The sequence below is a fragment of the Salmo salar genome, chromosome 11 (assembly GCF_965601325.2).
Source record: "Salmo salar chromosome 11, fSalSal1, whole genome shotgun sequence".
NCBI classification, from domain to species: domain Eukaryota; kingdom Metazoa; phylum Chordata; class Actinopteri; order Salmoniformes; family Salmonidae; genus Salmo; species Salmo salar.
The window spans coordinates 21592664-21616031 of NC_138301.1; the positions used below are offsets into that span (position 1 = coordinate 21592664).

General features: G+C 41.9%; 1 protein-coding gene across 3 annotated transcripts; it reads right to left on the bottom strand.

Moving 5' to 3' along the window:
• On the bottom strand, positions 1–23296 carry LOC145850234 (myocardial zonula adherens protein). Of its 3 annotated transcripts, none has more exons than XM_082957793.1 (14): positions 22840–23296; positions 21726–21806; positions 14494–14583; positions 13354–13521; positions 13051–13143; positions 12806–12919; positions 11904–12056; positions 5156–5281; positions 4527–4655; positions 4323–4417; positions 4126–4231; positions 3917–4000; positions 3526–3587; positions 1–3441 (listed from the first exon to the last, which is right to left on the bottom strand). In XM_082957793.1, the coding sequence occupies exons 1-14, from the start codon at positions 22903–22905 to the stop codon at positions 3000–3002; spliced, it is 1809 nt and encodes a 602-aa protein (XP_082813919.1). In that variant the 5' UTR covers positions 22906–23296; the 3' UTR covers positions 1–2999. The 3 variants fall into 3 exon arrangements, with proteins under 3 accessions (XP_082813919.1, XP_082813918.1, XP_082813917.1); XM_082957792.1 differs by having other exon boundaries at positions 3526–3632; positions 13354–13518; positions 22840–23295; XM_082957791.1 differs by having other exon boundaries at positions 3526–3632; positions 22840–23295.
• Between the last annotated feature and the right edge of the window lie 72 nt (positions 23297–23368).

A 23368-nucleotide genomic window follows, 5' to 3' on the forward strand; every position in this document is an offset into this window, starting at 1 on the left:
TATATTTTTTCACCTTTATTTAGCCAGGTAGGCACGTTGAGAACAAGTTCTCATTTACAACTGCGTCCTGGCCAAGAATAAAGCAAAGCAGTTCGACAAATACAACAACACAGAGTTACACATGGAATAAACAAAACATACAGTCAATAATACAGTTGAAGAAAATCTATATACAGTGTGTGCAAATGAGGTAAGAAAAGGGAGGTAAGGCAATAAATACTCCATGGTGGCGAAGTAATTACAATTTACCAATTACACACTAGAGTGATTGATGTGCAGAAGATGAATGTGCAAGTAGAGATACAGTGGTGCAAAAGAGCAAGATAAATAAATAAATACAGTATGGGGATGAGGTAGTTGGATGGGATATTTACAGATGGGCTATATACAGGTGCAGTGATCTGTGAGCTGCTCAGACAGCTTGTGCTTAAAGCTAGTGAGGGAGGTAAGAGTCTCCAGCGCCAGTGATTTTTGCAATTCATTCCAGTCATTGTCAGCAGAGAACTGCAAGGAAAGACGGCCAAAGGAGGAATTGGCTTTGGGGGTGACTAGAGAGATATACCTGCTGGAGCACGTGCTACAGGTGGGTGCTGCTATGGTGACCAGTGAGCTGAGATAAGGCAGGGCTTTACGTAGCAGAGACTTATAGATGACCTGGAGCCAGTGGGTTTGGCGACGAGTATGAAGCGAGTACCAGCCAACGAGAGCGTACAGGTTGCAATGGTGGGTAGTCTATGGGGCTTTGGTGACAAAACGGATGGCACTGTGATAGACTGCATCCAATTTGTTGAGTAGAGTGTTGGCGGCTATTTTGTAAATGACATCGCCGAAGTCGAGGATCGGTAGGATGGTCAGATTTACTAGGGTATGTTTGGCAGCATGAGTGAAGGATGCTTTGTTGCGAAATAGGAAGCCGATTCTAGATTTAATTTTGGATTGGAGATGCTTAATGTGAGTCTGGAAGGAGAGTTTACAGTCTAACCAGACACCTAGGTATTTGTAGTTGTCCACATATTCTAAATCAGAACCGTCCAGAGTTGTGATGCTGGGCGGCAGGGCAGGTGTGGGCAGCGATCGGTTGAAGAGCATGCATTTAGTTTTACTTGCATTTAAGAGGAGTTGGAGGCCACGGAAGGAGAGTTGTATGGCATTGAAGCTCGTCTGGAGATTAGTTAACACAGTGTCCAATGATCATACCATAGAGGTTTGTTACATTTTAGGAATCTATAGTATGTTACTCCTCCACACAAGCCTTCGTTTGAGTGTTTGAATATTCTCTTGGAGCTAGCAGTATGGCATAAACTACATGTTATTTACCTACATTCATGTATTTGCTTACCTTGCAGTAAAATACTTTCAAAGCTGCTTCATATCATATGGCATGTAAATAGAGATGAAACACAGATAATTGATCGGGTGGCGCCACCGAGCGTTGAGAAGTAAAGATTACACTGATGCGACCAATGACTTTATAAAACTTGGATTGCTGATGGTTGGCACTCCCCAATAGGAGCATTCCTCCATTAATTGTTTTATTTTACCAGGTAAATTGACTGAAAACACATTCACAGCAACAACCTGGGGAATAGTTACAGGGGGATGAATGAGCCAATTGTAAACTGGGGATGATTAGGTGACTGTGATGGTATTAGGGCCAGATTGGGAATTTAGCCAGGACACCAGGGGTAACACCCCTTCTCTTACAATAAGTGCCATGGGATCTTTAGTGACCACAGAGAGCCAGGACTCCCATTTAACATCCCAGCCAAAAGATTGCACCCTACACAGGGAAATGTCCCCAATCATTGGGATATTTAGAAAGGGTACCCTCCTACTGGCCCTCCAACACCACTTCCAGCAGCATCTGGTCTTTCATCTTGAGACCAAGCAGGATCAACCCTGCTAAGTTTTAGAAGCAAGCCAGCACTGGAATGGAGGGTGGTATACAGCTGCTACATAGGAATGCTTGGAATTCTACAATATTTAAATTAAATATTTCAAGGACAAAATTACATGTATTTAAGAATTTAGTTGTAGTGGGTAATCTAAAAATATTAGTAATCTAAAAATACATATACTTTAAGGAAAATGTTTTATATATTTTTTAACGTTTTATGTTTAGCTCACATTATATAATTTAAAAGTATGCATTACGGTGTCGCTAATAGAATAATTGTGGCAAAAAAGAATGTAGACATTAATAAATGCATTTCTATAGGTTCCAAAACTATTATTTTAAACGGTGGGGGAGCCATGGTGGCTTCAACACAGTGCCCCCTATAGTCATCTAGTGTATATATAAACCATTGTATGCTACATATAACCTCCCTGAAAGCTTCACAAAATGAACAATTTCAGCCACTAGACAGTAAACATTTTCATGAATGATTATAAAAACACCGCATTGGTACAATGGCACATTTTCAAAACATACACTCATTTCATTAGTATGCACTGGATGTGTATCATTCAAGAAAGGCACATCACGCTTATCATAACTAATCATATACACAGTCCTGGCAGTGAAGACAAATTACTTATACCAGTGGCTCAGGGATAGCAATCAGTAGAAATACAGTTCTTCAATTTGTCAGATATAGTTACATATTATCCAATAGATAAAAAACAACCGATTATCATCACCGTTGTGGAGTATCAGTGATTAAGCTGTTAATAAAGGCACAAAGTATATATATATATTTTACATATGTTGTACATAATTTGACTAATATTAAAATAATATTGCATCTCATTTATACAGTGCAAACTAAAAATGTCAGAAAAAGATACAGTATAAATATAAACCTTCATACATGATAGTGAATTCAAAATTCCATAAACTATACAAGAACATTCACTGTACACAAAACCAAACATAATTCTTCAAAAGGATACTTTCAAGTATTATTTACAGAACAGTAGACTATTTACACAATATGCAACATTGTCCCTTATACAGTATACTGAATAGCCTTCATAAAAAGTATTTCTTCATGTGATTACTCACTGTTAATCTTTGCTGTTATCTCCATAAGTTTCATGAAAGGTGTGTTGATTTTGGATGGGCTTGATCTTGCTTGAGAACAGGATGGGGATGAAATGTCCACCTCTGGACTTGAGGCTGTATCTGTGATTGGAACTGAGGAAGACTCTTCTGTACTGGACTGATCAGGGCTTAGAGGGCCAGACGAAGACAGCGTTGGACTGGTTAGTGTTCCAAAGGATCTTGAGGAGTTGGTTGACAGATACCTACTGTACTCAGGAGGAGAGTACCTCAGTAAACTAGACTCCAGTCTGCTGGGTGGCGGTGGACCTGATCTGAATGTCCTAGACTGTCCTAGGTATTCTATAGAAGAGGGATGGATTGGGGTTGGTCTGGGTTGGTATTGTGCTGCTGGAGGTTGGACATTAGTTTCAACCTCATACCCCTGTATTTCAGGTCTGTGGAAGTAAAATGAGAAAACAGAATGAGAAACTTAAAAGAGAACCCCAACTACAGGAAATAATAGAGCCAGTGGTTCATACCTGGGGAGCAGATCACAGCCCACTCCTATCTCTCTGGTTTGCACAACTTCCCTTGGCACACTCTGTACAGACATAAAATACTTCAGCTTGTCTTCTAACTCATTATTCTAGGAAGAAGAAAAGAGGAAGGAACAAAGTCAGATCCATGCAAATGAGGTGGATGTGATGTAATCCAAGTGGACCAAACAGAGACAGATGATGTCACAAAAGGTGTAACACTGAATTTAGAGGTAGAGTAATGTCAAAGCACAACACACAGATTGACAATCTGAAACGTAGGAGAACACTGGACATGAATGCACCCATAAAGTTAAAGTTTGGAAAAAAACACCATACATTCATAATGTTCGGGAAGTGGACAGTACATAGTGTGGTGGCAGTCCAGTCTCACCTCACACTCCACAATAGCAATTCTGTCCAGAAGCTCTGAGATGAACATGTCCTTCTGTGCCAATTTAGCTCGTAATGATTCAACCTTTACATTTTCAAGATGAAAAAAAGAAACAAACATTCCATATCAGTATAACATTTATATGTCAGTGTACTCATGTTTCCATTGACAGTGAGACAGAGAGAGAGAGACTTTTCTTAGTCATTCACCTCCTCTATCATGCCTTTGACCTTCCTCTGCTGACAGAACACCATGTCATTCAGGTGTTTGATTCTCTCACGGAGCTCCCCTGCCTCCTCTTCCAACTTTTGAGAACTGTAATAATGAATTATAGTGTTATCACTTCAGTATTTAATTTCAATGGGATGGAACATATAAAATGCCATTTTTGTTTTGGCATTTGTACCTCTTTGCTACAGTTGCATCTGTTTTGTATGTCACCTCCATCGAGCGTAGACGCTGTTCACATTCCTGCAGTTTATTCTGAAGATGGCCCCTTTCCTGCAAAAAATACATATTATTATAGTATTCTTGCCCAAAGGACTTGACATATTACACCTACAGTAAATACTGTTGCATGCATTATTGCATGCGTTATTCTGGGTCTTACCTGTCCCATACAGTCCAGCAGGCGCTCCACCTCACTGATCCTCTGGTCCCTTTCAGCGATCTTGGCCTCCGCAATCTTAGCATTCTTCTCTGCCTCCTCTAATCGCCTAATATACTTGTCAATTTGGGCCTAGTTGAAATATATTGATGGTAAACAAAATATATTAAAAGCTTTTAGGCAGAGAACATTCAATTTAATCTGGGCTCATTATCATATCAACACTTAGAAGTTAGACTACTCTACATTTAACAGTACCATAGTGAGTTACTTGTACCACTAGAGGGAGAATCATACCACTTGTATGAGCAGAGTGAAACTGGAACCTTTTATACGGTTTACATCACAGGAGGTTGATGGCACTTTCATTGGAGAGAACATGGTAATGGTGGGAGCAAAATCAATGGAATGGTATCAAACACATGGTTTCCCTTCCATTTGCTCCATTCCGGACATTATTATGAGCTGTTCTCCCTCAGCAGTCTCCTGTGGTCTACATATACACTTTTCATTAATATGTAAGATGGTGAAAACATCACCGGCCTTGCTTTTCACATGATTAATCAATCCCCGCCCTTTCTCTTCAGGCAGGGGCTTGGTTGAAGTGATATCAGAAGGAGACTCAGCAGTACCTGTAGCTTCTCTATCTCCTCTCTGTGTTTCCTCTGCTCCTCCTGAAGTCTCTCCTCATACTGTCTCTGTAGCCTCGCTGTCACCTCCTGCACTGCATGGCTGTTGGCCTCCTGAGACGATTCCACCTGGACAACACAAGCACACATCTATCAGTCAATTTCATACAACAATGTGACGATTCAAAGACTTGCTAAAGATAATTAATGTAGAAATGTCTATTGATTCTGTATTTTTCTAGTGAGTCCGGCATAATGTTAATAGTTCAAATCTGGAGGATTGGTTCTTTGAGCTTGAACTGTCTGTCAATAACCTGTTATTCATCATCACATAGAATTGAAGTTGAGTGTTCAGTGGTCAGAGCAGACAAACCAGGTCAGAGAAGGCAATCAGTCAAAGGATCAGGGGAGTCACATCAAACGTTGAATGAAATAACCAGAGCGTGAAGTGTGTGAAATCAAGCAGAGCATTCTGAGACTGAAGTAGAGAGGGAAATGAATTGAATGGAGTAAGCCAGAGAGAGATATCCATCATATTGCAAGCAAAACACTTTAGCAGCCCCCCTCTTGACAGTGGAGAGAAAGTGTTTATGTTTTAGAGTTAATTTCATGCAATTTTACACATTTTGCAATGGAGCGTACAGAAAATGTTGCCGTTTTAAAGCAAGTTTACTGCAATTCTTCGCATTTTGTCGTAGGGCGGAGAGATTTTGTAATTTTACAACTAATTTCATGCAATTCTACAAATTTTTCCATAGAGTGGAGAGAAATATTTGCAGGTTTTAATGTGATACTTGAGTGAGACTGACTAATGAAACCAATGGGGGCCCGGCCAGTAATTCAAACATGATTACATTATGCCATTTGTGTCTCAAATTTTGTAACAATGCAGAGGGTTCCTTATAGATCCAATGCTCCAGAGTGGCGCAGTGGTCTAAGGCACCGCACTGCAGTGCTAGAGGTGTCACTACAGACCCTGGTTTGATCCCGGTCGTGACTGGGAGTCCCACAGAGCGGCGCACAATTGGCACAGCGTCGTCCAGGTTAGGGGAGGGTTTGGCCGGGGTAGGCCGTCATTGTAAATAAGAATTTGTTCTTAACGGACTTGCCTAGCTAAATAAAATCTAGTACACGGATGTCACGCGACTCTTGGCGGCAGTAAGAAAGCCATCAGCATTCAACATAGCCTAGATTTAGGTGTTTATTCATTCTAAACAAAATAACTTTTGGGAGTTTTCATACGCTTACAATTTGATTCTTACTTGAACAGACGCTAAGATTATATTTAGTTTTGATCTTTGCAAAATAACTATTTTGGATGCAGCAGTTGTTAGCTGGAATGATATACAGTGGGGGGAAAAAATCACATTGTAGGATTTTTAATGAATTTATTTGCAAATTATGGTGGAAAATAAGTATTTGGTCACCTACAAACAAGCAAGATTTCTGGCTCTCACAGACCTGTAACTTCTTCTTTAAGAGGCTCCTCTGTCCTCCACTCATTACCTGTATTAATGGCACCTGTTTGAACTTGTTATCAGTATAAAAGACACCTGTCCACAACCTCAAACAGTCACACTCCAAACTCCACTATGGCCAAGACCAAAGAGCTGTCAAAGGACACCAGAAACAAAATTGTAGACCTGCACCAGGCTGGGAAGACTGAATCTGCAATAGGTAAGCAGCTTGGTTTGAAGAAATCAACTGTGGGAGCAATTATTAGGAAATGGAAGACATACAAGACCACCGATAATCTCCCTCGATCTAAGGCTCCACGCAAGATCTCACCCCGTGGGGTCAAAATTATCACAAGAACGGTGAGCAAAAATCCCAGAACCACACGGGGGGACCTAGTGAATGACCTGCAGAGAGCTGGGACCAAAGTAACAAAGCCTACCATCAGTAACACACTACGTCGCCAGGGACTCAAATCCTGCAATGCCAGACGTGTCCCCCTGCTTAAGCCAGTACATGTCCAGGCCTGTCTGAAGTTTGCTAGAGAGCATTTGGATGATCCAGAAGAGGATTGGGAGAATGTCATATGGTCAGATGAAACCAAAATCTAACTTTTTGGTAAAAACTCAACTCGTCGTGTTTGGAGGACAAAGAATGCTGAGTTGCATCCAAAGAACACCATACCTACTGTGAAGCATGGGGGTGGAAACATCATGCTTTGTGGCTGTTTTTCTGCAAAGAGACCAGGACGACTGATCCGTGTAAAGGAAAGAATGAATGGGGCCATGTATCGTAAGATTTTGAGTGAAAACCTCCTTCCATCAGCAAGGGCATTGAAGATGAAACATGGCTGGGTCTTTCAGCATGACAATGATCCCAAACACACCGCCCGGGCAACAAAGGAGTGGCTTCGTAAGAAGCATTTCAAGGTCCTGGAGTGGCCTAGCCAGTCTCCAGATCTCAACCCCATAGAAAATCTTTGGAGGGAGTTGAAAGTCAGTGTTGCCCAGCGACAGCCCCAAAACATCACTGCTCTAGAGGAGATCTGCATGGCGGAATGGGCCAAAATACCAGCAACAGCGTGTGAAAACCTTGTGAAGACTTACAGAAAACGTTTGACCTGTGTCATTGCCAACAAAGGGTATATAACAAAGTATTGAGATTGACTTTTGTTATTGACCAAATACTTATTTTCCACCATAATTTGCAAATAAATTCATTAAAAATCCTACAATGTAATTTTCTGGATTTTTTTTCTAATTTTGTCTGTCATAGTTGACGTGTACCTATGATGAAAATTACAGGCCTCTCATCTTTTTAAGTGGGAGAACTTGCACAATTGGTGGCTGACTAAATACTTTTTTCCCCCACTGTATGCTGTAGCAAAAGCTAGCCAAAGATATAGCCAAAAAGTGTTTTAAGTATAATGCAGTTGATTTGCGATGATGACACAAACATTACATTAAGCAGTACATTCATACGAGCCTTACAATCCAATTATAATCCAAAAGTAGTGTGAAATGCACTCATTAGCAACATGTGAATATAGGCTTTTTTTGTTGGCGTTCTATAAGAACTCCCTCTTGATCTGCCACCAATTTGCACGCATCGTCCTCGTGCAGCAATGTTTGCAAACACAGAAAGGGGTCTATAGCTCTGCATTGACATGATTGGTTGACAGTAGGTGAGGGTGGAAGGTCCTGTATAAACACAAACTTACTTCCTTGACAACTTCCTTCACAACAGCTTTGCGCTGCTCTGAGAAGCTCAAGAAGTGTGAATGCACTGACTGCTGCAGATGCCTTATCACCCCAAATTCTGCATGGCCAATGCACACGGCAGATGACCATGCAACTTTGTCATGGATTTAACACATCCTCTGGACTTTACATCAAAAGAAAGAGAAGAACGATAACTTTAACGTTATGAATTTAATACAGTTAGATGCGCTGAAATGAAAGCAATTTTTGAAAATGAACACTCGGATTATGGTGATATGTCTGATATCGCAAATTGTTGATTTTTAATCCGAGGCTATTGACACACTTGTTGAATTATGCAACAGAACGTGACAACAGTCATTAATTACGCAGTCTAGACAGCACAGGTAACTGCAGGTAGGCCTAGACAGAGCAAGTGGTTGCAGCCCCGTTCCACGAATTTATGCAAGGGAATAATCAACAAGGGGCGATGTGTTCTATGGAAAATAATCAAAGAAGTGGAAGGTGTGTTCCACCACTCTAGGATTCCGGAGTTGCATTATTTTCCCGAGAATGCATAGAGCCCCAAATTCATTATCCCTTTTATACCATGGCTATAATTTAACACATTTGCCGCTAGAAATGTGTTCAACATCCACTGCAACTAGCACGTTTACTAGATAGCTACAGTAGTTGCCTTGGTAATCAAACAAAACACAGTTATTAGTTTAGCCACAGATATAACAATGAGATATGTTATTCAAATCTTTGGTTTAGCTAACCAAACCATCACAACCAGCTCAAACATAGAACATGTAAGAATGAACTATAGCCATTGAATTTTACCCTGCTGATATACCATGTTATAGGAAAATTGAACACGCTCTAGAATGCCGTTCAAGCCAATCAGAAACGAGTATTCAACAATGCCACTTCTCAAGTGTTTTCAATTGTATTGTAGATAAATATGCTCCCTTTAAAAACGGAGAATTAAAAATAGGTCTTGCCCTTGGTTCAGTCCAGAGCTATCTGAAGTCATACACAACAGAGATGCTGCCTGGGCCAAAGCTAGATTCACAGACTCGGCACAGACTGCCAGTCTTTCAGGGGGATTGAGAAATCTGTGTGTAAAACTAGTTAAAAAAGCAAAATCGGATTATTATGTTAATACACTATCTGAATGTACAGGGAACCCAGCTACATTTTGGAAAGCAGTTATGTCACTGAAGGGTTGTGTCTCCTCTTCTCCCCCAATACATTAATTTAGATTCTGGCCCTATTACTGCCAAAATTGATATCATTAATGAATTTAATCACCATTTTATCTCTACAGGCTATATATTTAAATGTATTTCAAAGCCAGCTCTTGAAAAGAGTAGTTTGGATGTTGATGGTGAAAATCTATTGAATGATACTGAAAATGCTGGTCAGGATTTTTCTTTTAGGAAATTCACTGATAAAGAAGTCCTGGATGCTATGTTAACATTAGAGAAACAAATCCACAGGGGCTGATCATTTGGAGCCTGGTCTGCTTAAGTGTGCAGACTTAATGCTGGCTCAGTAGCCCACATTTTTAATTTAACGTTGTTATCAGGAAGTATTCCAAAAGCATGGAAATCCGCATATGTGCTGCCACTCCATAAGGGTGGAGATACAAATGATTTTGACAACTATCACCCCATTTCAATACTACCTTCTTTAGCTAAGATTCTTGAATCCTTGGTTAATGTATAACTTTGTTCCTTTTTATCCGATAATTGTATTCTTAATGTAAACCAATCAGGGTTTAGGCCTGGGCATAGTACTACCACAGCAGCCACGCTAGTTGTTAATGATCTTGTCAATGCCTTGGATGCTAAAAAGAGCTGTGCTGCCTTGTTTATTGACCTGTCAAAGGCGTTCGACACTGTTGATCATTCTGTTTTGCAGAAGAAGTTATCAAGAATAGGCCTGGGATATACAGCCTGTTTATGGTTTCAGAGTTATCTTAGCGACAGAACTCAGGCCATATTAACAGATGGGGTTAATTCTGAATTTCTTGAGATTCAAAAAGGTGTTTCTCAGGGACCATGATTGTTCACCTTGTATATTAATGACATAGGAAACACTGTTAATACTTGCTGATGCTCCAGATACTCAACTAGTCTAAAGAAGGACAGTTGAATTGCTTCTTTAATCAGAACTACAGTTGTCAGCTGTGCTAACATAATTGCAAAAGGGTTTTCTAATGATCAATTAGCCTTTTAAAATGATAACTTGGATTAGCTAACACAACGTGCCATTGGAACACAGGAGTGATGGTTGCTGATCATGGGCCTCTGTACGCCTATGTAGATATTCCATTAAAAATCTGCCGTTTCCAGCTACAATAGTCATTTACAACATTAACAATGTCTACACTGTATTTCTGACCAATTTAATGTTATTTTAATGGGCAGAAAATGCTTTTCTTTAAAAAACACATTTCTAAGTGACCCCAAACTTTTGAACAGTAGTGTATGTGTATGTTTTATTGTTCTGTTTTTATTGTAATGTATACAGGGCTCTCTTGTAAAAGAGATTTTTAATCTCAATGTGACTTTTTTTTAAATTAAGCAAAAACGCACGAGGGGGTTTGGTATATGGCCAATATACCAAGGCTAAGGGCTGTTCTTACGCACAATGCAGCACGAATTACAGCCCTTAGCCGTGGTATATTGGCCAAATACCACAAACCCTTGAGGTGCCTTATTGCTATTATAAACTGGTTACCAATGTAATTAGAGCAGTAAAAATAAAGGTTTTGTCATACCCGTGGTATATGATCTGATATACCACGTCTGTCAGCCAATCACCATTCAGGGCTCAAACCAGCTAGTTTATAAGCACATTTATATATGCAAATACACCCAGTGTATTTACACAAATGAAGCACATATCATTTTCTTTATTTTAACACAAAAAATGTTAGAAAATACCTGATACCATTAGAAAATGTATACATATATAAATATAACTGCAAATTTCACAAATGTAATACCTCAATTCCCACCAAAATCCCTATACATTCATTATTTGTCCATTTAAAAAATATATATATTTAACTACAGTGACGCCCTACCCCGGCCAAACCCGGATGACGCTGGGCCAATTGTTTGCCGCCCTATGGGACTCCCAATCATGGCCAGATGTGATACAGCCTGGAATCAAACCAGGGACAGTAGTGACGCCTCTTGCACTGAGATGCAGTGCCTTAGACTGCTGCGCCACTCGGGAGCCAAATAGTGTGTTCCCTGTCTGGGAATCGAACCCAGGCCGCGGCGGTGATAGCACCACTAGACTAGACCATCCATCTAATTGATTTCAAAAATTCTGAAAGTTTTGAGTATCTTCATCCATTGTCCAACTTTTGCATTTATTGGAATTGTTTTTATAACCTTTTAACAATTGTGATGACCGTTGCTACTTCATGGAACTCTTTCAGGGTCAGGATTATGTATCCTGTGAACACTAATGAGTAGAGTAAACTGTGCCCCATAAACAAAAAGCAAACACTTGCCAGGCCTGTGCCATCCACTGTGTGGTGCTGGTGTGCTATGTTTACAGTAGTACTCTACCTTCAGTTTGAGTGTGCAGTTCTCAGCCTGGGCAAGTTCCAGCTGCCTCTCCCTCTCCTTCAGCCTCTCCTCGGCCTGCTGAAAGGAGCTTCTCAGACTCTTCATCTCATCCCGGGAGTCCACACGATTGTGACAGCTCTCTAGTAGAGATTTCTGCAAAGGAAGCTAGTTCTTTAATTCCTCATACCAACCCTGGACATTATTGCATGCAGCAATCACGAGCAGAAAGATTGACTCATACACTGAAACTAAGATTAACAGCTTAGAGCTACTTTATAAAACAAACATGTATAATGAACCAGACAGGATATCCTTCACTCTCCACAGATCAGTAGAAGAAGGAAGTATAGTGCTGCATATCTCTGTTTGAGAGGATTAAGACTTTCCGTGGAGGGTTATGAGACATCCCACTGGGTAAAAACTGGTTCAACCAATGTTGTTTCCACGTCATTTCAACTGCAAAATTCTATGTGATGACGTTGAATCAAAGTGGAAAACTGATTGGATTTGCAAAAAGCCATCAACTTAAGGTAATTTCATATTTTTTTCAGCCAACTTTTAACTTAAATCCAATGACAGGGTGACATTTTTGGTTGATTTCACATTGAATTCACAAATGTAAATCAAAACTAGACATTTTGTGTTTGTTTATTATCTACATAGAATTTGTCCCAACTCTGGGCAAATTGACACATTTTCCATGATATCAACTCTTCCAATCATTTTAAGATATAAAATATATTGTTTATGAAAATGTATAACACTCCAAAATATACCGTAACCCTAAAGATCTTTATTTATTTAATGCATTTTAAGTTAGCTTTAAAGTTGTAGCTCTGTGCCCAGTGGGATGGCCGTGACGAGACAGTGACAGGCCTGTTTGACAGTCGTTGATCCTGTACCTGGAGGTCAATGTTGGCAGATATAAGGGAGCTGTTCATCTGGTCGAAGCTGTCCATGGCTGCAGTCCGAACCCTCACCTCTTTCTCCAGAGTCTTCCTCTGGGAGTTGGCAGTCTGGAGAGACACATAGCACACCCAATTCTCAGATTTTGTATCCCTTTTGTGTTTATAAGAAATTGAAAGAGAAATGATTTCCAGCTGTTAGCTGTCTTATTAGTCATGTGTGCCTTGGTGTATTGTCTTACCCTGATGTCTTGTGATAGTTTCTGCATCGACTGTTGCATTCCTCCAGACTGGCTGTACATCCGCTCTCTGACCTTCTCCAGGGAATCTCTCACCTGTGCAGCACAGAGATAACACACGATTGAAGTAATCCATCCTTATTGCTTAATTAGCAAATCCATAACGTTGTCCATGTTACAGAATCCTGGTGTTTTGCTCTTGGATACCCTGCAGGCCTGTCAGGTGTACTGTACTGTAGGCCTCTGCTCTGTTTACACTCCTAAACTTGGATCAGCCTCATCGTTATCTTCTCCATCTCTACTCACCTCCCTGATGTACCTCATCTCATCCCTCAGGTGATTGACAGACCACTCGCACGCCATCACTTCCTGCTGTCTATCCGAGCCTGTCCTCTGCAACACACCGTACACCTTGGGCCCGTGCTGCCGCTGCAGCGACGTCTCTAGCTCCCCATTGGTCGCTGCTCTGAGCTGCTGAGGGAGACAGGATCAACCCGGTCAGGTTTCTATCTAGACACACTTTCTACCAGCCTGTAGATGTGTGTGTGTGTGTTCGCCTCTATGTGAGTGTTTGTGCGTTTGATTACTTGCGCATGCCCAGGTATTTGGAGCATTGCTGCTGAGCACTTGAATCTGGAGGTTGGGAAGCAGGGATGGAAACAGAGTGCAGTGAGGGTGTCATGTTTCTGCAACCCAGTACATGAGCTCCCGCTGTCTCCCTGCTATTGTTCCTCTCCAACAGGGCTCTCAAGGAGCACAGGTGCACACTGACACAGGTCCTTTGTAGCTCAGCAGTATCAGGAAGTGGCTCTAGCACCTTTATGTTATCTTAGAGTAACATACAGTATGAGAGGAATCCACTGAGTGACACAGATACAGAATCTTATCAAAGTCTCACAATAAATAAGTCTTACTGTGTGAAGAAGCAATATGTTTCCAATGTTATGATCAGACAGGCAGCGAGCCCGCATTTAAGTCTGTTATCTACCCTACGTTATTCAAAAACAGAGGAGCCAAAGCAATGGCCTGTCCTACTATGCCACAGACTCCAGTATAAACCCTGGAAGGTGAATCTGTTTGCCTTTGACGATAAATCCAGGACACTCAAATTAGTATGATAGACCAGGTTGTGCACACAGGTCCATGTGACCTCTGTTTCAACCAGAGGCAGAGGGTTGTACCCAATACTACATATCGACATAATCAATGCTTGGAATTATCTGAGGATAGGTTATATCAAGGATAGTACAAAAGGTTCTAAATGTTCTTGTTTATAGACAGTGCATAGCTTGCATATTTGTGTATCACACGCCAATAGCAGAGTTGACCACAAATTCAGGAAGTTACTTCCCATTTTCTCACCATAACATTCTGTAACTTTCCCTTTCAAAAGCCTCTATGTGGGAAACCATGATAGCTTTTTATGTTGTGGTTGTGGTAGTTTACCTGTACAGGTGACTCACTGCCAGCTGGCCTCTCTCTCTGGATGAGTCTGTTCTTCTTCTTCCATGTTCCATTGACAACCTTCTCCTCTCGCTGAGAAGACAAACAGAAACAAATGAACTGTGTGCTCACAATATCTGGAGATATTTCACAACCCTGTAACCTGATTATTACTGAATGCTTGGAATTCCTGTTTTTTTAAAGCCACATATTTAGTCTGCAGATTATGTGCTTCAATGTGCACAACTCATTCCCCTCTTTCAGATAATGATATGGGCCAAGGGTACAGTTTAAATGCATGGATCATGTACCTGTTCTCATCAAACTTTTGATGACAGATTACCATCTTTGTTGAACATAGTCAACTGTAGTTTTGATCACTGGGAATAGTCATTATACTCATTTCTAGACCACATCTTAGAAATGAGTATAATGCTTTGTGGGGAAAGAGTTTCTGAACCTGTTTGGGATAGGCGGCATGTCATTCAGGCGGAAATGAAGAAAAAAGGGGCCTAGCCCTAAGAAGTTAACCAGCATGGCTACCACGGCACTCTGCAGTGATTCACCATCCCATCTGGTTTGCGCTTAGTTGGACTATCATTTGTTTTTCAAGAGGACAATGACCCAAAACACACCTCCAGGCTGTGTAAGGGCTATTTGACCAAGAAGGACTGTGATGGAGCGCAGCATCAGATGACCTGGCCTCCACAATTACCCGACCTCAACCCAATTGAGATGGTTTGGGATGAGTTGGGCCGCAGAGTGAAGAAAAAGCAGCCAACAAAAGCTCAGTGTATGTGGCAGCTCCTTCAAGACTGTTGGAAAAGCATTCCAGGTGGAGATTGTCAAGAGAATACCAAGAGTGTGCAAAGCTGTCATCAATGCAAAGCGTGGCTACTTTGAAAAATCTCAAATCTCAAATCTATTATATTTATTAAAACACTTTTTTGGTTACTACATGATTCCATATGTATTATTTCATAGTTTTGATGTCTTCACTATTATTTTACAACGTAGAAGAAAGAATGAGTAGGCTTGTCCAAACTTTTGATTGGTACTGTATATCATTTACCATCCCCTGTGTTGTTGAAGTCTGTCATTAAGTGCTTCTTCTTAGGGCTAGGCCCCTTTTTTCTTCATTTCCGCCTGAATGACATGCCCAAAGTAAACTGCCTGTTGCTCAGGCCCTGAAGCCAGGAAATGCATATAATTAGTACCATTGGAAAGAAAACACTTTGAAGTTTGTAGAAATGTTAAAATAATGTAGGAGAATATAACACAATAGATATGGTAGGAGAAAATCCAAAGAAAAACCAACCAGAAACTTTTATTTTATCCTCTTAGAATGGCAAGTAAAAGGTCATATTGAAAATTAGCTCCCTGGATGCAATTCCTATGGCTTCCACAGGGTGTCAGCAGTTTATTTTCAAGGTTTCAGGCTTGTAACTTCAAAAACGAATAATAAATATCAGTTTTAGTACAGGGACAGTCTTGGAAATTCATGTTTGCGTGTGCCATGAAGACAGGACGCACCTGCTAAAATCGGTTTCCTATTGAACATACTTCTTTCCGTAAGAAATATTATAGTTTGATTACATTTTAGGGTATCTGAGGAGTAAATAGAAACTTATTTTGACTTGTTGAAACAAAGTTTAGGGGTAGATTTTCGGATTCCTTCTCTGCATGTTGAACGAGTGGGTTACTCAAATCGATGGCGCCAACTAAACTGACTTTTTGGGATATAAAGAAGGATTTTATCTAACAAAACAACACTACATGTTATAGCTGGGACCCTTTGGATGACAAATCAGAGGAAGATTTTCAAAAAGTAAGTGAATATTTAATCGTTATTTGTGAATGTATGAAACTTGTGCTAGTGGAAAAATATTTTGATGTGGGGTGCTGTCCTCAAACAATCGCATGGCATGTTTTCGCTGTAATAGCTACTGTAAATCGGACAGTGCAGTTAGATTAACAATAATTTAAGCTTTCAACCGATATAAGACACTTATATGTACCTAAATGTTTAATATCCATAATTGTTATGATTATTTATTTGAATTGCGTGCCCTCCAGTTTCACCGGAAGTTGTCCCGCTAGCGGGACGCCTATCCCAAACAGGTTTTAAGTTTGCCTTGAATTCTAAATAAATCACAGACAGTGTTACTAGCAAAGCACCCCCACAACATCACACTTCCTCCTCCATGCTTCATGGTGGGAACCACACATGCGGAGATCATCCATTCACCTACTCTGTGTCTCACAAAGAAACGGTGGTTGGAACCAAAAATCTCAAATTTGGACTCATCAGACCAAAGAACAGATTTCCACCGGTCTAATGGCCATTGCTCATGTTTCTTGGCCCAAGGAAGTCAATTCTTCTTATTGGTGTCCTTTAGTAGTGGTTTCTTTGCAGCAATTCGACCATGAAGGCCTGATTCACACAGTCTCCTCTGAACAGTTGATGTTGAGATGTGTCTGTTACTTGAACTCTGTGAAGCATTTATTTGGGCTGCAATCTGAGGTTCAGTTAACTCTAATGAACTTATCCTCTGCAGCAGAGGTAACTCTGGGTCTTCCTTTCCTGTGGCGGTCCTCATGAGAGCCAGTTTCATCATAGCGCTTGATGGTTTTTGCGACTGCACTTGAAGAAAAGTTCTTGAAATGTTCCGGATTGACTGACCTTCATGTCTTAAAGTAATGATGGAGTTTCGTTTCTCTTTGCTTATTTGAGCTGTTTTTGCCATAATATGGACTTTTACCAAATAGGGCTATCTTCTGTATACCACCCCTACCTTGTCACAACACAACTTATTGGCTCAAGCGCATTAAGAAGGAAAGAAATTCCACAAATTCACTTTTAAGAAGGCACACCTGTTAATTGAAATGCAGGTGACTACCCCATGAAGCTGGTTGAGAGAATGCTAAGAGTGTGCAAAGCTGTCACCAAGGCAAAGGGTGGCTACTTTGAAGAATCTCAAATATAAAATATATTTTGATTTGTTTAACACTTTTTTGGTTACTACATGATTCCATTTGTGTTATTTCATAGTTTTGATGTCTTCACTATTATTCTACAATGTAGAAAATAGTACAAATAAAGAAAAACCCTGGAATGAGTAGGTGTGTCCAAACGTTTTACTGGTACTGTATATTTTGGACAACAACTAAAAAGCTCTTGTTTCTTAGAAGAGAAAAGAGAAGCTTCCCTACTAAACAAATATTAGCTCAGAGGAACTTCAGCCAAGACCTCTGCTCTGCAGCCCATCCAGCCAGAGAGAGAAGGCGTCCTTCGCCCATCCAGCAGAGATAAGAGATGGGGAATAATGACGCCACTGTTGTTTCATGGCCTCCTGAGCTGGACGTTGCTTCACTTTTTCACACCAGATAATCCACAGAGAGAGAGCAGGCTGACAAGAAATGATGAGGGGCTCCAAATAGGTAATGTGAATTCCAACAGATGGGAGAGAAGAATGGCCATCATTATGCTTTATGGCCGGTACTGTCCACACCCTCTGAAAGAACTTAATATGTCAGCCTCTTTTGCGTTTTAAATATTACAATATAGGTGTTTCAGCATGTTTGCAGAGGGAGCATTTATTCCAGTTTTGTCCTGGATTCTTTGAAGCTGAATTAACAGAAACTGATTTTTCTTCTTCTATCCAGTCAAATAAGGGACTGTGAAAACAGTTTTAATGTCCTGCCAAAGGAATGTGACCCTCACTGAACTGACAGTGTTATTTATTCATGGGAAACCAGATGAGAGAGGCCTAGTCTGAAGAACTCAAAATCAAAAGCAATGGGAAATATTCTACACTCTTAGAAAAAAGGGTTCCAAAAGGGTTCTTCAGCTGTCCCCATAGGAAGAACCCTTTTTGGTTCCAGGTTTGAACTCTTGGGTTCCATGTCGAACCCTCTGTGGAAAGGGTTTTACATGGAACCCAAAAGGGTTCTACCTGGAACCAAAAGGATTCTACCTGGAACCAAAAAGGGTTCTTCAAAGGGTTCTCCTATTGAGACAGCCGAATAATCATTTTAGGTTCTAGATAGCACCTTTTCTTCTAAGAATGTACTATTCACTACTTTAATTGACATAATGTTAGCTAAGCTTGGCTGTGTATCAAAATTGCTTGCATAATGAAAGACTCCACTCTGCTATATACCTCTAATATACCTCTAATACTGCTTTGTGCCCTGCTTTGTGCCCTGACCAGAAGTATACAGAATGGTGTCGTCTGCGTAGAGGTGGATCAGAGAATCACCAGCAGCAAGAGTGACATCATTGATGTATACAGAGAAAAGTATCGGCCCAAGAATTGAACCCTGTGGCACACCCATAGAGACTGCCAGAGGTGCATAGCAATTTTGAGCCTGTAATCGAACCCACAAATGCTGATGCTCCAGATACTCAACTAGTCTAAAGAAGGCCAGTTGTATTCCTTCTTTAATCAGAACAACAGTTTTCAGCTGTGCTAACATAATTGCAAAAAGGTTTTCTAATGATCAATTAGCCTTTTAAAATGATAAACTTGGATTAGCTAACACAACATGCCATTGGAACACAGGAGTGATGGTTGCTGATAATGGGCCTCTGATCACCTATGTAGATATTCCATTAAATATCAGCCTTTTCCAGCTGCAATAGTCATTTACAACATTAACAATGTCTACACTGTATTTCTGATCAATTATATGTTATTTTAAAGGACCAAAAATGTGCTTTTCTTTCAAAAACAAGGACATTTCTAAGTGACCCCAAACTTTTGAACGGTAGTGTAGGTCGTAGTGACGTCATCTGCTTACTGCTTGATTCACTCAAAGTACTGTACTGATGAATACTGAACTGGCATTACTGACTGAAACCCTGACAGCAAGGGAAGAGTTATGTCAATTTCAGCTGCCTTCAACATGCCTGCTAAGTCAATAGATAAAGGGAAGCTAGAGGGGATGTGGTTGGAGGGGGGGCACTTTGAACATCCTTCTCTCCTCCTTTCCCACTGTGCGTCCTTACATACTAATCCTCTGTTTATGTTCTATCTGTAAGGCCTCTGAAGTTAATGGGCTGGGATAATTATTAATGTAATGTGCAATATGTCCTGGCCGCTCCGGAGCGCTGCTCTCGTTAGCGCTGGTTGGCTCGTTAAGTGGGCCTAGCTTCAGCACAGACTGATACCACATTGCAGACTGGAGTGCACAGCTGGCCGTGGCAGAGTGGCACAGCCCCCATACGACTGGCACAGATGTGTTGTGTCATCAGCAGGGCCCTGAGTATTTCCAGACCACATAACTAGACCAGGAAAAAGTCTGGGCCCTAATTAACTAGGGCCCAACGTTGTTCTCCTCTATGCTGCTCTCTGTTCAACCCTGACCTGGCTGTTGTCTTTCATCGGTAGTCAGGCTGTAAACATGCACAGCCTCCTGAAGGGAAACACCATCAGATTACACCATTAGTCACACTGCTATCAGCTGAAATGTGATGGCAAAGGGGTGGGGCAGGTTATAGGAACAGTGTACAAGGTACAAAGAACAGCATGGACCTATCTCTCTGCTTTCTGTCACTATCTCAGTCTCTGTGGAGGAGCGACCGAAACCATACTTCCCCTAACCTCAATGTGATTCCAAGCAGCACACTGTGTGCTGTCAAACACTTACATTACAAACTAGCTGATGTAAGTTTGCCAGACCACAGCTTCTCAACACAAACAGAGCAAAATGGCGAACCACCTCTGGCAAACAACATGTCTGCCTTTATTATGACGTAGGCTACTATGTGTACTAAGTAGGTACCGTGTAATTAAAAAGAGTTCCGTGATTGTTTAGTGATTGTTTATTGGCTAAACAGTTGTATAAGACGACCAATACAATTTTACAGTAAGATGTCATCATGTGTTGTGTACATTATATATGATACACGGCATCTGAAAACAGACAACAGCATGCGGTTCTGTGTAATTCTGTCGTCAGCTAGGCTTGTGCATGCTGAAGAGAGTTCTACTGTAGATGAAAAGGGACACGCAGCTCCTAACTTTGTGCAGAGTACTGTGAAAATCAGACACAGCTGTGTATGTATGTGTGTGTGGTGTACACACCCCTGTGTGGATACAATTGCATAACCAACCGCCCAGATAACATAGCAGCAGTAAATCTCAGTGGTTCCACCTTTCTCTGTCTCTGTATTGTGTAGACAGTCCATGGAATGTTTCTTAAACTGGATAAAAGCTGGTTCCTAGTTCACAAACATTCCCACCTGACTTGTGTGTGTTTGAGGGATAGAGAGGGCTGTGAATAAGAAAGAGAGGCAGAGCGAGAGAGGCAGAGCGCACTGACTACAGGTTGAGGAAGCGACGATTAAGGGAGGGGAGAGAGGGAAAAGATAAGATCCAGGATCCATAGGGTGGTGAAGATGAAGATGTGTGAGGCTGACTGGGTGTGTGAGGCTGACTGGGTGTGTGAGGGTGACTGGGTGTGTGAGGGTGACTGGGCGTGTGAGGCTGACTGGGTGTGTGAGGCTGACTGGGTGTGTGAGGGTGACTGTGTGTGTGAGGCTGACTGTGTGTGTGAGGCTGACTGGGTGTGTGAGGGTGACTGGGTGTGTGAGGCTGACTGTGTGTGTGAGGCTGACTGGGTGTGTGAGGCTGACTGGATGTGTGAGGCTGACTGGGTGTGTGAGGCTGACTGGGTGTGTGAGGGTGACTGGGTGTGTGAGGCTGACTGGCTGTGTGGCTGACTGGGTGTGTGAGGCTGACTGGCTGTGTGGCTGACTGGGTGTGTGAGGCTGACTGGCTCTGTGGCTGACTGGGTGTGTGAGACTGACTGTATGTGTGAGGCTGACTGGGTGTGTGAGGCTGACTGGCTGTGTGGCTGACTGGGTGTGTGAGGCTGACTGTATGTGTGAGGCTGACTGTGTGTGTGAGGCTGACTGGCTGTGTGGCTGACTGGGTGTGTGAGACTGACTGTATGTGTGAGGCTGACTGGGTGTGTGAGGCTGACTGGCTGTGTGGCTGACTGGGTGTGTGAGGCTGACTGTATGTGTGAGGCTGACTGGGTGTGTGGCTGACTGGCTGTGTGGCTGACTGGGTGTGTGAGGCTGACTGTATGTGTGAGGCTGACTGGGTGTGTGGCTGACTGGCTGTGTGGCTGACTGGGTGTGGGAGGCTGACTGTATGTGTGAGGCTGACTGGGTGTGTGAGGCTGACTGGCTGTGTGGCTGACTGGGTGTGTGTTTTGGGACTCACTGTGTCTGAGATTGGTTTCTTGGTCTCATTCTGTCCATTGTCTCCAGTATGAAGAGTTAGTCTGAGTCGCCGGATCCTCCTCTGGGGGAATAAAAACAGACAGAAACACACACAGACATAAAAAGAAAATGTCAATGTCACTCAGTTCAAGCTCATGCACCAGTAATCAATGTCATAGTTGGATGAAAACTAAAATGTGTTGTGTTCCCCAGTGTCACTCTTTATGACATAAAAATGGATCGGTTCATATGTAATGTGATCTAGCATGTGAGCACAAGATTTGTGTTGTAATGAGCCTGATTGTTGTGTTACAATAAGCAGTGGAATGTTTCTGATGGGGTCCAAATACAACAGGTCACCATCAGTATTTATAATTATAGACTGTGACACCACAAACAAAAATTATGCAAATGTTACTGCAATGAGGTAACAGCATCAATACGCCTTTTACCACTTCAAGCTAGCACTATCTTGTTCACAATACATCCCTTTAGAACCAAGGTGCCCTAGGAGCTGATTAACATACTGTCTGTCAATGGGGACAATGTTTAGGCAGGTTCACTTTCTTAAAAGGTGTTAATTGCTAAAGTAATCTCTTGGTTGAGAGTGAAACATGACACTGTAATCATCATAAGGATTAATCCAACTCCATGTTGGCTATAAATCCTTTGGTGTCACTTCATTAGCTGTGAGAATGGCTTTTATTGTCAGTTTAAAGACGCGGTCTGCTAGGCGCTCTGGGCTGATCAAATAAACATGACAGCCCTGCCTCCCAGATACTCAGCTCTCATTACAAGCTCAAACAGATACACATATCCCTGAGCCACATGCAAAATTACAACATACCGGCAACACTCAAAAAGTGAGAATGATTAGTTGTGATGTAGACATGCTACGAAAACTAGCCTTGAGCAGGCAGATGTGAGGAAAACAGATTAAGAGAGAGAAAAGTGAACGGGGAGTAGGGGGAGCGGAGACAAAAGCAAACAAACACCAGATAGTCTACAAACACACTGACTAACACAAACCAACACGCCATGCTACTCATCTGACAGGCGAATGAGTGATGTTTGGGTTCTATCCTGGGACCGAGTGGCCCCCTGGGGCTCCTTACCTCACTGGGCTGCTCTGGACTGTCCTCTGTGGTGATGACCGATCCTGGTGAGCTGTAGCGTAGCATGTCTCCCCTGGTCTCTGTCCACTCCCCTGCTCTCTCTTTTCCTCTCTCCCTCCCTCTCTTCCTCTCACTCTCTTTCCAGACTACTGTACAAACTCACACAGCCCCCAGCTCCAGCCACTGGGAGAGAGACTAGAGAGTGAATGAACAAGACGGGAGGGGAAAGAAAGTTCCACTCTGACAAGTTTCTCTCTTCAGTGTTATGTATAATTCATTTTCCAGTTGATAAACAAGGCCTGGTATTCCTGTTGAGTGCCAGTCAGTCAGTCAGGGGCTAGACTACAGCCCAGCTCCACACAGTCCCTACTGCTCTACTACTGTATAGAACTATGGCACTGTCCCAGCCCAGAATGTAGACAGCACCTGACTCCACCTGGCTGACTGCGTCTCTCTCTCTCTCTCTTTCCCTGAGCCTCCCATCAGACCTGTCGGGCCACATTTCACCCACTCTCTTGCTCTGCGCCTC